The sequence below is a fragment of the Chanos chanos genome, chromosome 1 (genome assembly GCF_902362185.1).
Source record: "Chanos chanos chromosome 1, fChaCha1.1, whole genome shotgun sequence".
NCBI lineage: Eukaryota > Metazoa > Chordata > Actinopteri > Gonorynchiformes > Chanidae > Chanos > Chanos chanos.
In genome coordinates this window covers 8,259,740-8,275,467 of record NC_044495.1, presented here as the reverse complement: position 1 = coordinate 8,275,467, position 15,728 = coordinate 8,259,740, and the positions used below count along the sequence as shown (strand labels likewise).

General features: G+C 39.9%; 2 protein-coding genes across 2 annotated transcripts; one reads left to right on the top strand and one right to left on the bottom strand.

Moving 5' to 3' along the window:
* Positions 1 to 444: 444 nt before the first annotated feature.
* hnrnpua (heterogeneous nuclear ribonucleoprotein Ua) lies at positions 445 to 9,855 on the bottom strand. Its single transcript, XM_030780014.1, has 14 exons — positions 9,360 to 9,855; positions 8,082 to 8,196; positions 5,799 to 5,872; positions 5,353 to 5,492; positions 4,690 to 4,789; positions 4,424 to 4,536; positions 3,865 to 4,128; positions 3,641 to 3,760; positions 3,149 to 3,277; positions 2,776 to 2,944; positions 2,374 to 2,655; positions 1,762 to 2,003; positions 651 to 746; positions 445 to 508 (listed from the first exon to the last, which is right to left on the bottom strand). Exons 1-14 carry the CDS (start codon positions 9,853 to 9,855, stop codon positions 458 to 460), a joined length of 2,391 nt encoding a protein of 796 aa, XP_030635874.1. The 3' UTR covers positions 445 to 457.
* Positions 9,856 to 10,934: 1,079 nt separating this feature from the next.
* Positions 10,935 to 15,331, top strand: drc8 (dynein regulatory complex subunit 8). The gene is made up of 7 exons (XM_030788034.1): positions 10,935 to 10,959; positions 11,220 to 11,304; positions 11,717 to 11,789; positions 11,896 to 11,975; positions 14,230 to 14,272; positions 14,668 to 14,734; positions 15,213 to 15,331. Exons 1-7 carry the CDS (start codon positions 10,935 to 10,937, stop codon positions 15,329 to 15,331), a joined length of 492 nt encoding a protein of 163 aa, XP_030643894.1.
* The last annotated feature ends 397 nt before the right edge of the window (positions 15,332 to 15,728 follow it).

Here is a 15,728-nt window from a genome sequence, read left to right as displayed (position 1 = left end):
ACCTGTGCTTAGAACTGTGGCATGCTTCTACAAAGAATACCTCCCTCCCCACCAACATTAAGGAGCAGAGTAAAATGTGCTATACAAATGGGTAAACAAACAAACCAGACCTTTTAGTAAAAAGTACATTTACATGTGAAATACAGAACCCTGAAAGTTTTCCAAAACATTCCACCCTGAACAAATGCTGAGGCTCCTTATTTGTAACCATTTAAAGACTGGACATGAAATTAAAAACAAAACAAACAAACAAACAAACAAACAAAAAAAAGTAAAAGGAAGCCTATAGAGTTTCTAAAGGAACACTCAGTCATCTCCCTTCAGCTGTGGAATGTTTCATTCTTATAATCTGTACAAATGAATATAGAAATTAAAAAAAAAAAAAAAGTAGATGCCACACTGGGTAACTGCATTTAGTGTGCTGCTGTGCCGTGAAGTCTCTTGCAGAGATCAACACTTAGTAATAACCTGGATGGTACTGTTGACTCCATGGCTTCTGATTCCAGAACTGTACAAAACAGAAAGAGATGAAATCATCTATGGTCCTAGCTTTAAATGGCTTGCTAATGTCCTAATCCGGTTATTTTATTTTTCTCACAAGTAAATATGTCAGCAAATACATGGTTGTGCCCCGGGTGAGTGAAACCTACCCCTTGCTGCCAGCTCTGATTGAAAGCTTGTGCCTTGTTCATGCCAAAGTTTCCGTTCTTGAAACCACGGTTATTGCCACCTCGGCCTCGAAATTTCTGTGAGACAACAGGTCAGTTAGTTTTGTTATAGCACACTAAGTGGTCAAGGAAGTCAGCACAATTCAAGTTTTTATTTATTTATTAAAATATTGATAAAGAATGATAAAAAGGAAAATAGCTAGTTACCCATACATGCAATTCAATAAGCATGTGTATAAATCATGGACTAGTACAATCAGACAGACACTAATTACTCTTTAAAAATTTCAAACTTCATCCTTCTTGTAAAAAATAATGTTTATTATTGTTGGAGACAAAACGATAATGTTATAAAATGTTCTCCTGTCATCGCGTCAAAGAAAACTATTGATTTGGGGATTCATTTAACAGATAAAATATCTCATATCCTGAACAAATGATGAAGTAATTTGGCCATTAAAACCAAATACATTAGTACTTGGGTGAAAGTTTAGGAAGCTGCTGTGAACCATTAGAAGGATGGGATGACTAAGAACTCAGGGCCATTCCACACAAATCTCATTGCAAGGACAATTTTGTGTAATGTACAAGAACTCTACAAATTGTTATATTATCAAAACCAACAACTATCTAAGAACTGTGTTGGCCACCTAAATCAGTATTTCTAAAATAGCACTAAAGGAGATGTTTGAGATAAAGTTGCTGCTACTAATTAAACAGAGGCTCAGTGGTTAGCACTGTTGCCTTACAGCAAGAAGGCCCTGGGTTTGAATCCCAGGTCCTTTCTGTGTGGAGTTTGCATGTCCTCCCCGTGTTTGTGTGGATTTCTTCCGGGTGCTCTGGTTTCCACCCACCACAAAGACATATGTGGTAGGATTAGTATTCCTGTCGTTGACCTTGACCAAGGCACTGGCAAAAAGACCTGGAGTTGGTCCCCAGGCAGAGGCTGCCCAGTGCTCCTAGCCCATAACATGTTTGTCTGCTCACTGCTCAGTGTGTGTGTGAGACAAAGTACTACTTCTTCTAAACTGAATTGTAATTGTAACTGTAATTCAATGAAAACATGTGATTTGCTACACCACTGAACACCCACCTGGTTGAAGTTGCCTCTGTTAGCACCTCCTCCTCCACGGTTCATGTTACCCCTGTGCATAGCTCCTCCTCTGTTGCCCATATGCCCCATGTTTCCTCTGATAGGTCCTCCCCGTGGAGCACCTCCACGGTTTGGCATGCCACCTCCTCGGTTGAAACTGCCACGGTTGAACCCTCCTCGGAAGGCGGGCGGGGGAAGAAAACCTCTGGGGGGCCTAGCAAAGCCACCGCGGGGGCCTGGCACTACGGGTGTCACAAAATCCAAAAAGGCAATGTTTAATTACAAAGGTGCTCATCAAGTTATGTGGGATAAAGGAAGTGCAGGCACCTCGTGTTACATTTCTGTAACTCAGACAACAAAGTATTAAAATGAAATTTCAGTGTTCAACCACTTGACCTCCAAGACCCATAGAGCATTCAAACAAGTGAAAACGTGATATAAATGACCTATATATATATATATATATATATATATATATATATATATATATATATATATACATATATATACACACACACACACATATACATACACACACATACATACATACATACATACATACACACAACTCTTTTTTTTGTGTCATGGCAGGCCTGCTCAATGACGCCTTACCTCCACGGAAGTTGCCTCTGTTCTGGAAGCCTCCACGGCCACCCCTCTGGCCCTGTCCACCACCACCACCACCACCACGGCTAAACTGGTTCTTGCCTCCCCGGCCCCTGTTGCCTCCTCTCTTGGGGGGAGCGCCGCCCTGGTTGGCCTTCTTCTCGGGGGGAAGGGAGGTCTTGCTTTCCTCCTTGTACTGTTCCAGCAACTTTGTGGCCTCCTCCTTCTGAAGCTCCACGTAGATCACTTCACTGAAGCACTCGCCCACTTCTGGCAATGTGTATATCCCTGAAAAAGGCACAGAGGACGTTTAATCCTGAACCAAAATAAGCCACCTGTGTCCTTTTATTATGAATGTGATTATGAAGCTGCACAAACAGGGGTGAGGTGCTGAGGAAGGGTGTTCACCTTTCATTTTTAGTACAGCGTGTTCAGGCACGTCCTTGCCGTCAGTTTCTGCTTTTTTCTGTGTTCTCTGTTTGTAATCCTCATCGGTGGGGCAGACTACTACAGCCTTCCTCTGAAAGCCAGCGAACAGACACATTTTCCTCCTTTGGGCAGGAGCTGAAACGTTGGTCTAGACACACAACAGACATACATCGATTACAAAAGTATAACACTTATTTTTGTTGTGTATGTGTGTAGCAAGGGCAGTAAAACTCTGAGGAGAACCTGTCCTATTTTAAACATGTGAATGATCTTAAGTGAACATCCAACCTAAACACCCATTAGAAAAACATGTCTTACAGATAAGGTAAAGAGGAAAAAAAAAATAGCTTACCTGGTCCAGAATGTAGTTGCGTTTTTTGCGGGCTGCGATCTCGATAAACTTTCCCAGGAAGAGAGGGGCACGCTGTGAGATTGCTGTAAGCTTGGTGACGTCCTTCATCTGCCGTTTCAAACTAGCAATCTGGATTATAAAAAGAGAAAAAGACTTCAGACTTCTCTCTTAAAATACAGATAAACAAAAGGCCACTGTAATGTGTATGAGACCTCTGTCTTCCGTGTCTGCCAAATGTCTTGTGATTTGTCGCTACAGAACTCCGTATACTAGTACTGTTCAAAGCTATGCTCTAATTTGGATCTCCCTGTACAAGATACTGCTGATTATTCAGAATACAATGATGTTGGCATTGGTTTAATTCAACAAATGAAATGTCTCTCATCCCAAACAAACAATGAGTAATAATTTGGTAGTAACAGTTAATAACATTAGACCTCAGTTCACAGTTTTGATGGCCCTGGAATCTTTTGGCAAATGTTTTTAACCTACCATCATTTTCTCTAGAATTGTATTGGTGCCCAGGACGTTGTATTTCCCAGGGTTCTCCTGTGTGTGCTTTGTGACCCACATTGTTTTTCCAGCTCCAGGGAGTCCCACCATGACAATAACCTGTACAAAACAGACAAACGTATTTTCAAAACACAAATAAGGGGGGGGGGGGGGGGGGTGACAAATAAAGAATCCAACTCTGATTTTTATGACGTCAAACTAACCTCGCAGTCCTCCTTGGTCTCTGGGCCTTTTGGCCCCCTGACTCGCTCATTCACAGGAATCTGCTGAAGGAAGGTGAAGCCCTCTAGTTGGGTGAAAAACGGTGTTTCCCGTTGGCCGAAGTTGAACTCTACAGCGCAGTTGTGGCAGAGTACGTGAGGGAAGAGAGGCTGTCCTCCAAGCTCCTCCTTACTGACCCTGAAAGCCACGCCCAGATCTTGCCCATTTTTGGAGAAGGAGAGCTCCACCTCTGCGTCTCCAAAGTTCTATTGCAGAGTCAACAGTACAGCTTGTAAACAGCGATGTAATACAAAGCCTACAAATAGCAAATGGTCCTAATATGGGTAAAATCTCAACACAACACAAAAGGCTGGATGAACACCTCTGTGAACCTGAGTCATACATGCACTATTTTAAACTTAACAGTATTAAAACCAAATCAGTTAATACATTTATGTTGAGGCGGCGAAAGAAATGATAAGCCATGAAGTCTGGTCCAAATCATTGCATATTTTTGTTCTGTAATTTTTTTTTTTTTTTTGGAATTTCAAAGATACTTACAATGTAGCAGCCAACGACATCATTTTCATCAAATGTCTCTCCAAAATCCTCTGTCACACAGTTGGTAGTTTTCTTTGCCTTGGTAGAGAAGGCATAGGAATGCTTTTCTTCCCCTAAAGAAATGAGTGTTTTAAGTATGATTTCACTCTGAGAGAAATACAAAACCTGAACGAGGAAATCTAAATTTTGCCCCAAGAAACATGGTCGTGCCAGAAGATATTTCAACACCAAATGTTTTCTAACTGTTTCAGTGTTTGACATCTTACCAAGGAGAAGGGTTCCATTAGCCAATGACCACCCCACTCGCACCTCGTGGATCTCAATTCCTTTGCTTGATATGTGTTTGACTGGAATCTTCTCGGTAATCTGGTAGAAAGGTTGGAAAAAAAATAATGAGATTAATCAAATGATGAAGGACAGTAGTCTACCTTGCGGAGCTCCCATTCTAACTGCAATTTCCTATTCCATATTCATAGTTAAAAATAAATATTTAGTCACTACATCCAAACTATTTAAATCAGCTATTTCTTGAGAACTCAGCAGCAAACTGGACGACACAACTTATAGAAAAATACATGTAAAAAAATGTCTTCTTTGTTTTGCTTCGTATTTCTTGACCCTTTGTGTGGCGTGGCATGTGTCGATGAGACTAAGCATTTGTAACAATCGGTATCACAACTGAGAAACTTGTTGGCATAAACCTCAAATTATCAAAACAAAAGCAGCCATTCCTCTTCCAAAACAAATGCCATGTGACCTACTTAAGCAAGCAGGTTAATTGAAGCTGACCTTGACCCAGCCACAAACTGCTCTAAAAAGTGCAACGGGAACCCTGCTGATACAAGAACCATTACAAAAGCTGTAGGGACAAGCATTGGTGCAACTTCAGTTGGACCAGACAGAGGAACGGAGTTACACACAACTCTCACCTTCATCTCAAAAGCGGCCCGGCCCTGTGCCACACCGTACGAGGCCCGGCCCCCGGCCCACAGGTACGCAAAACTTTCCATGGTGAGAGAGGAGGCGCTGTATCTGTCCCGTGACACCTTGAAGTGTAGATCGCTGTTGTCTGGTGACACACACATACACATAGTCACACTCTTTCCTAATTTCAGTGGATCTAGTTAAATATGAAAATATCATGAATTTTAGCTCTACAATACATGTGCATCCACTTCCACTTTACGCAAAACCTTGTAGAATGACGCTCCATAACAGCACTGTTACAAAACTCCATAACAGTATGGTTTTATGGAATAACAACATACTCTCGTATCATAAATATATATCACCGTATACACACACACACACACACACACACACACACACACATATATATATATATATAACAGAGGTCCATATAACATGTCCTTACAAGTATCCAGACAGACGGTTGTGTCATCAAACTCTTCATCCTCCTCCTCAAGGGGGGGCTGAGGTGATTTAGCCCTGAAAGAGAGGAGTTACGGAGAAAATACTAAATTAAAACATCATCCAGCCCATTAAACGTCCATGGATATACTCTAAGCTTTAAGTTATGTATCCTGGTATCAGGCTCAGTATTTCACTTCACACTCAGACGTCCATGGTAATAATAAAAACATACACTAGGTGTCGCTAATGGTCCTGTTTTTCTTTCAGTGCAAAGGGGAATGTAAGGACACGGTTCCTTATTTGTCAATCCTCTGCTCAGACAAAGGACGGGTACTCCAGATATGAGCTCAGTGATTTGTGAAAGAACAATTGAGAAACAGGGGGCTTTGTTATAACAAAAGTCATATCAAGAGACGCGGGGAGAGCGGGGGGGGGGTGGGGGGTGGGGGGTGCGGGGGGTTGGGGGGAACAAAGTAAGTGTACTGGGATGGGCTGTGAATCGTTGGGAACCCAGCACAGATTCATTTGAATTCTCCCGTTGGCGATGACTGTTTCTACATTGCAGCTCTTTTTGCCGCGCATGTCTACAAAAGTACCCCATCATAGTTCAGTTCCTTCCACATTTGTCATAGTTTTAAAAAAATCAATGTGAATCTCAACTTATTCACTCCAGATCAGTCACAAGCACATGCAGTTTTGTCTCTACTGCTTTCACTTTAACCTGAGTTAAATCCTGTAGTTTTACGAACCGTCTTAAAGAGGATGATGAACATTAATGATACGTTTAGTTTTAATATTGAGGTATTTTGTTTTTATCCTCCTGGCAAAAAAACACTGTGTAAATCTGGCCCAGTCAGAAATATTCATAGAGTGCAGCTTTGTGCCAACGCATCTGTTGAAAAAAAAAAAAAAAAAAAAGTAAAACCTATGTGTATCAACATGTTTGATAATAAGGATCTGGAGTCACAACAAGTTTTTGGAAGAGGACTCACGAGATACACATTCACATTCATCCGGAGGCAGTTTTACTTTTGTCATAAAATAAACATCTTTAAATACATTGCGGTATTCCTGGAATCCGGTATTTGTAGAAAGTTACTGACATACTTCCATGACCTTAAATGAACCTTGTTAAACCTTAAAATTAACTGACAACCATGAGCTGTACTATGACCACTTCACCTCACATGAACCCCAAAATCTCTGTTAGAGTGTGCATTCATTCTGTGTGTTGAAATCTGAAATTACTTATAACAACTTCGACCCCTCGCAAAATATACCAAATTGTACAGATAGCGAGACAGTAGAAGAAAAGAGTATGATCAATAAATACAAAGATAACGAATCCACATAAATACTAAATTAGAGGTCAGAGTTGAGAGGTTTAATCTGGGGGAGGAGTAATGGCATTCTATACTTCTTAATCTATTAGTTCACTTTTCCAAAGTCACTCTCCCTGGATTTAAACCAGCAATCCAACGATGAACAGTCTCTCTGAATCATCGTAAGCGCCTCTCAAAAAAGCAAAACACAGGGACCTTGCAACACTACATATCAACGTGAAAGAAAACACAGAGTGGTCTTCACCTTAAAACAGTTTCATAAATGTTTTTGAATTTTCACAAGTTCTCCGCATTGGATACAAGTTAAAAAGTAACAAACAGGCAAATGAGACCAAGCGGGAACGGTAGCTGTGAGAGGGTGCGTGTCAAAACGTATAATTCCCTGGGAAAAAAAAATGCTTCCTGATTTGACGTGTGAAACAAACTGAGTATCAGAACAAACCATGCATTATTTGAAGCAGATAAAATAAAAGAATTTCAAAACTTAATGTTCGTCTTTTGCACCTGGAAGAATAATGCACCATCATTTTATACACAAAAGACCCACAGACATATAACTGCAAAATAGAAACAACAGATATTTACCCCGTAAAGTTAAAGTGCTTGTGGAAAAGCATGCTTACACACACACACACACAAATAAAGAGAACATGCCACACATCATGATCATATTTCTTCAGAGACCACGGACAAACAATGTGCTCCCCTGGATTGTCTAATGACAAAGCGGCTTCAAGCTTGCACCTTGGTGACTGGCACCCAATTATGAACTAAGAGCAGGTTAAAAGTGGGCAACAATAAAAATGTGTGTTTCTTTGCACTGGTGAGGAACAAAGTGATGCCAGCATTGGTTCTTTAATACCAACGCTGCTCTGTCATGAACCTTGAAGGGTGCAGTGGTACCTCCGGAATACCAGCGGTCCAGACTGCATAATCCTTACCGGCTGTATTTGCTTTCTTCAATAAATTCAAAGTAGCCCCTTCCATGTTCCTCCCGGCGTCTCTTAACACCCTTCTTATTCTTCTGTTCATCACTCTTGTCTTTGTCCGCATCTCCTTTGGGAATAAAACAACGACACAAGTAAGGAGGCGCACCTCCGTGTGGGACCCAGTTGTAACATGATGGTCCACACCTACTTGTTTTCTAAAAGTGACTTAAAATTGGTGGTATCAACTATGAATGAGTTACAATGCACAAACTCAGTAAATAAAACAATTCTCATTTAAGGATTGTATGAAGGCTGATATACAGTACATCCAGAGTAGAGCCACTCGGGACAGTTGATAAATTGGTGTCAAAATGTAAACTTTCGTGAAAGAGTACAGTTGGTCCGAGCCAGTCAGCTGCAGGGAAGGCAGATTTTTTTTTAACCTTGAGCTAAGTAACACACATTTTTCAAGTTCACAATGCATGCAACGTGGCTGCATGTCATATTATGTGAATGTTTAAATGCATACGATATCTAGATCAATATTCATACTCACATGCAACCATTGGTAAATGACAAGAGCGCGCGCCTCATTTGTGTGCAAGCAAGGGCCACCCCGATTCACCAGAAGAGCAACTTGTGCTGGAAACTAATGCTAGCTCCTAAATCCACTGAAACTGCGTGAAGCCTGAGGCAGCTGTGCGTTACAGTTGTAGTGATCTTAAAGAACGCATTGGATACCCGAAGAGCATCTAGTTCACCAACGAGAGACTGCTTTAGACAGAGGAGAATTCTGTACGAATAATAACTAAAAGCGAAGCTTGCCAAACATCTTGTACATGGTCTCCAATCCACTATAAAACTGTAACCTAGAACAATTAATATAAATCAAGATTATGTTGACATGCCGCTCTCAATGTCACCACTGCGAGGAGCCACAATTCTACTGTAATCGTTAGCTGACTTGCTAACTAGCCAATGCTTAAATACCATGAGGCTTTCTTTGTCTTCTATAGCGCTATCCCATACCGCTACTCCATCCATCTTATTTATCAGAGTACAGGTCAGTGCGTCAGAACCACCGCCTAGCACATCAACGCGCAATGCTTCACTGCTTCATCTGTAGCAATGAATTATCCCATAATGATAATGTCAGACGGTGTGATTGTCTGGCTGCAATCTAGACTTGCTGACAAGATGCCATGGCCAAGAATTAGCCGGCTCATTTAATGTCCTGCTAGCTACACTAGCAACCAAGCAAAAATGTTTAGAAAAAGAACGCAGGCTTACCCTCTCCAGGAATGTTATCGAGCGCTACATCGTCATCCTCATCCTCCTCATCGAACTTATCCATCTCCTCATCATCTTCCTTCAGGAGAGCATCCTCGTCCTCATCCAATTTATCCATTTCAACGCCGGCATCCTCTTCCTCTTCCTCCCCCATGTCATCGTCTTGCTGTTCAACGACTGCGCGTTCGTCCTCACCGGCATCCTCGCCCGCATCTCCATCCTCCTCATCGGCTTCCATGCTCTCCCCTACCAGATCATCGTCGAGGTCTTCGTCTCCCATATAATTTAGGCCATTTCCATCATCGTAACTGCCTTCGGCGCCATTCGCTTCTGGTTCATGGGAAGAGAAATCGCCTGCAGATTGGGCCTCCTGATCCAGCGCGGCCTGTAGTCTGTCCATTAATTCGGCCTTCAGTCCCTTGTCGGACAGCTGCCGCTTTTTCAGCTCGTCCTTCAGCTCGTTTACTTTCAGCTTCTTTACGTTAATGGAACTCATTTTCTATTCTTTATGTATAAGCTTACAATAAAGATTTTTAAGAATCCCCCTGATATATCCCAGTTTTAAAAACACGACACAGAGGAGCGTTAAATTTCTGCCGATTTACAACTGACAGCTGAGCCGTCTGGAATTTTCACTGCGCCAATTCTCTGGCTCTTTCTTATGAAGCTATCCCACTACAACTGGCAGCAGTGCTACTCTACACTGCCGAATGAAGCTTTTATAGACGTACCGTACTAACTCGAAGAGATGAGAATAAGGGGTGGTATTTACCGTAAACATGCAAATAGAGGACTTGTTCGGCAGTTTACTAACATCACCCCTTTTTCATTAATACTGTAAGATATAAATAAAATGATTGAACGGTTAATATAGACATCTTGCACAGATATTAATGAGATAGTATGCGGGACTGTAGTAATCGACTTTGTGTTGAGGGCGCCACGCCGATCTTAAAATCTTCATTGATTTACATAATCAGATAAGGCACTTCACGTACGCCATTAGAGCTGCCTTCAACATTATCACAGATTTCTTGTCCGCCGAACAGTTAAGATACACGTTTAAGTTCACCCTTACTGAGATATTGAAGTAATTTTGTAGTTACCTTCATGTTCATCGTATTTCTTATTTCAGTAGGAAACTTTGTATATAAATGATTTCGTTTCCATGTTAAATCCCAGTAAGCAGAGCATGGTGCAACTTTGCCGGTTGACCACGACCCTGTCTTACAGGGCCAATAGCACGAGTCACTGGGCTGTTAAACTTTCTGTGAGAACGATTGAAAAACGCATCAACAAGACTATAAAACCTACACCGAAAAGAAATGTGCACCCCTTTTAACTCACTTTTTAAACTAACTTTAAAAAGAATGTATTTAAAACGCATTTAGACTATGTAGTTTTGCTTTACAAAATTATTTTCCGCGCTGCTGACAAAGGAGGCGTTCTAATAGCCACTGCTAAGATGAGCACATAGAACAAATCATGAACTTCTCCTTTAACCATTTAAACTGGACAGACTGAACCAGCGTAGTGCAGGCGGTTGTCGCCGTTGCTTAGTAACAGGAGCTAAACATGGCAGTGGACAGAGATCGTGCAGGTAAATCTATTCTTCAAATGTTTCTAACTGTTAAACTTACACGTCCACACATATAAAATGGTAATATTTAAATGTGCATAGGGTCAGTAACGGGTAGTTCAAATGAAGTAACTAAGTTGTTTATAGCTAATAGTTAAATTAGTCAGTAGTTCAAATTCTTCATCACGAGTGCATAAAATTAAACCTACAACTTTACGATTACTTATTGGTTTGTTTACTATATTGCAAACTGGCAACTATCACTTTATGACCTTCGAAAGAGGCCATCGTGTCTGAGATCCGGAGGAAGATAAAAGATGCTTTCGACGTATTTGACCACGAGTCCAATCAAACGGTGGATGTTAGGTAAGCATTAGAGAGATGGAGTGAGAGAGAGAGAGAGAGAGAGAGAGAGAGAGCTGACGGTGACGGAGAGAATTATGTGACGGTGTTAACAAACAAACAAACAAACAAATGTGTAAGTAAGTAAGTCCTATCCTTACATATGAGACGGACGAGTGATGAAGCTTGTTATTTTATTGCGCATACATTTGTCGTCCACCCTCACATGTAATATTCACGTTCATATGAGCTGAATGACCAAGGAGAACGGCAGTGCAGTGTTCCATGCGCTGCATTTACAGTGAAATAACAAATGGTTAGCCTATACTAATTCAGTTGTTCATTTCACAGTATTGATTTTGCACTACTGTGTCGTACTGAGAATTTTTGACATTTAGTCGCAGTTGATTAATATGGATAATATTTATTGTCAAAGGGAGATAGGTACCATAATCCGATCTCTGGGCTGTTTTCCATCCGAAGCGGAATTGCGTGAACTAATTGACAAGGTGAAAAGTTAATTCTCCTCAGCTTTTTATAGTATGATTCAGTGATGCTGTGATCTGTATATTATTTTTACAAAATCATGTTTTGTGGGTTTTTTTTTTTTTTTAGATTGAGGATGAGGAACCCACAGGGTACATCCACTTTGAGAAATTTCTTCCAGTTATGACAAAAGTTCTGATGGAGCGCAGGTAAACCAGTGTCTGCGGTAATAAGGATGTAAAACTGACGATGCTGTGGGTTTGGCCCTCCACTTCCCTGAAAACGCACATGAGGGTTGTTACACTGGTCTAACTGAATATCAGCGGGGCTCTTCAATTAGCAAGAGGTTGTTCAATTTATGGCCAAAGCTTTGCTGACTGCGCCATTTCTGTGTCCACGTTTGAGGGAAATTATTGCTTTGACCATTATTTTATCAGCTGCTTCAAGACATTATGCATTGTTGAGGTTGCATTTTAAAATGATCAAGGCTGTATTTAATTAATCTGTGATGAGTTTGTTTTCAAAAATTCCACTTCATGAAGACAAAGACAAGACAAGAAAAGACTCTCAATATAAATTAATTGCAATTTCTGGAACAATTTAAGCAATTAAATGAGTTGATTGAACATGTATTTGTTTAATTAATTGGTTAATTACATATTTATTGATTTTATTGCTTCACTTAATTTTTTTTAGAAAACTTAATTTTAAGTTTTTAAAATTTAATTTAAAATATTAACATTTAATTTTAATTTTTTAAAACTTAATTTTTAGAGACAATTTTTAAACTTTTTTTTTTTTTTTAAACTTTTTTCTTGTGTGCCTCTCAGGTGTTAGACAATTGTCATTTGAAAATGTTGCTTTAAATATTGGATTGAAAAGTTGTCGACTGTGAGCTTGAATAGCAAAAATTCCTCTTGGTTTTGAAATATAATATCTTTGTAGCTTTGTTCTAATGTCCAGATGGATATGCTACACATTAATGCACAGCAGTACTTCATACAGCATTGCTGGTTTTCTGCTTTTACTCTCCCGTTTACTTGTTGTATTTTTGTCACCAAGTATTATTAGCTCTACCAGTGTTGTTGTAGTCAATGGTAATTCATATTTGTACATTAACATTAATGCCTGTTGCTCAGCTGCTCAGCAGATACTCAGTGATTCAATACAAACGGTGAAAAAGTTAGGTTCAAGAGACAGCAGTGTACAAGATGACATAGATAATTGAAATTTGATAGTGCATGTGTGTGTGTGTGTTTGTGTGTGTGTGTGTGTGTGTGCATACGTGCGTATGCGCGTGCGGGTGTACAAGCGGAAAAGTAAGTATTTAAGCTGAGACTTGAAATTTAGTTGAAGTTAAAAAAAAAAAAAGAAGAGGACGATTTGTTTTCTATTCGAAGAAAGCAGCGAGGAATCTCACCCTACACTAAGTATAGAGTGCACGCTTTGATATCTGCACTGCTGTACTAGATTACACTTTGATATGTCTCCAGTTTCACAGCCATGAGAATTGTGAGAGAGAGAAAGAGATTTGCCTGTACATGACTGTCTCTTTGGTAGCTTCTAGGAATCCTCAAAACAGGTATGGTAGGTTTTCCAGGAACCACTGGTCTCAGTATCTCTGCCTTTTTTTATGCAAATAACCTTTCATAGGCAGTTCTTCTGTTTGGTGTGTTCTACTGTGCATATGATATGGTAAATTAGAGAGAACAACAAATACACACACACACACGCACACACACTCACACACACACACACACACACACACACACACACACGCACGCACGCATGCACACAGAGAGAGAGAGAAAAGAGAACTCAACTTTGTAGTGATATGCTATGTGTGATTAGTCGTTACACTTTATAAATCCTATAAATTTTGAAATTTTTTTAATCTCTGATAATGACAAGCATGACTGTGACAGAACACAAAGCACAGCTTGTTGCACGCAATCGCGTACGTGGGAGTTTCAGGAGGAAAGAAAGACATGGATGAAAGTTGTCCCAGTAAAATTCCATTTGAAGGAATGCTGCCCGAATTAGTGTTGTGTTGTGTCACATGACCCACAGCTTGTCGATGCGAGCATAGCCAAAGTTTTTAGAAAGGTGTGCTCTTCAAACTGTCCAACACCAGCGTGGAGAAACAAAGTTAGCTGATGCAACAATGTTTCCCCATTTCATTACTTACTGGTTTATACTCCTGGATTACTTTGTTTTACCTGCTGCTAACAAAATTAAGCCCGATGAAGATAACACAAAGATTTAACTTTGAGATGCATGGTACATTAAATCCAGGCAATGTACACTGGATCTACCCTCACATGTAACAAGGCACTTTCATAGAGAGCATTTGTTAACATATTTTTTGGGGGAAATGAGACATAAATGAATATTCTGTAGGTTGTGAACAAGTGGAAAAATACATAAAACCAATGTGTTCACTGTCCATTCCCCCGTGTACAGGTTCCGCCCCATTCCTGAGGAAGAGCTGCTTCAGGCCTTCGAGGTACATGGTGAACTGTCATGCCAAATATTTTTACAGTGAATTCATTTTGTGAGAGGAAAAAAACCAAAAACATGGTTTGTGTACAATTCACTATCAATGCAGTGGCTTTTGCCCAGTATTGTATGTAAAAGCTACCTGTATTGTAAAGATGGTTCCTCTCTCATAGAGACAGAACGTAGCACTGTTACGCCCATTATTGATCCATTGTAAGCGTACGCGTGTCTCTTCTTTAGAACTGTCACGGAGTATGTTAAAATGTACAAATTGTTCCTTGTTTGAATGAATCTCTCTCACTTAATGCACTGTACTGTACTTGGGAAATACTGTAATTTTCCAAGAGGAAACAGCAGGGGAAAAAAACAACTGTAACAATCAATTTTCTCCTACTATCGCAGAATTTAGATCAGGACAATAAAGGCTATCTAGAACCCGAGGAACTGACCAAATATATGACACAAGAAGGTAAAGTGAATATGACACAATGATTTTACTCAAACATTTATCAAAAATGGAATTAAGAAATATTTGGCACACAAAGCATGTGTGATACAGCACATTTTGTTGTAAATAAGAAATGGTGTACACATTGTCGTTCAAGTTGGAAGTCATACTGAGGGCAGGTCTTGTTGAAGAGTAGAAAGGTTAGAATAAGAAGGTCACTGTATGACAACAGTAATTTGGTAGCTCATGATATGACTGATTTTTTTGTGTGTGCTAAAACTCTGCAACAGGAAGCACACTTGTAATATTACTGCCAATATACACAAAAGAACTGAACGGAAGCAATAGCAGCTAAACTGTGTTCTGCCGCCCCCCTGTGGCATTATGGTAGAAGATACAGAAAATAACGATAGACGCTCAATTTTCTAATAGCTTGGAATGCTAGTTGCTTTTTTCAGTTTACATGAACTTTAAACTGTTGTTACTATACGCTGCACAGGAGAACCCTTCACCCAGGAGGAAATGGATGAAATGCTGTCTGCAGCTGTTGATCCGGAGAAAAATGTCATTTTCTATAAGGACTATGTTAGCATGTTGAGCTATGATGATAGTCACTAGCCACAGAGGGCTGCTAAGATGCTTCACTGATTTTCCCCCCCACAATTTTGTTTAATCTGTTATTAATTTATAATAAACAGGAAAACATTTAAATAAAAATGTTCACTTTGCTTGTTCATTCAGTGTAATCAGCTAAGATCTCAATTACTAAAGTGTAAATTATATCCAATATTTGATTGTTAGGAGCTTATAATAAACAACAAACAAACAAAGAAACAGACAAACATAATAGACATAACAGACAAAATAAATAAGACATAATAGACCAAATAAAAAAACAAACCACCGCCAACAACAACTTCTACTGCTATTTTTGTTGTTGTTGTTATACTAATATCATTTGGTTGAATATACAATCATGGTATTTACCAGATGTGGGAGACAAAGATTTAGAGTT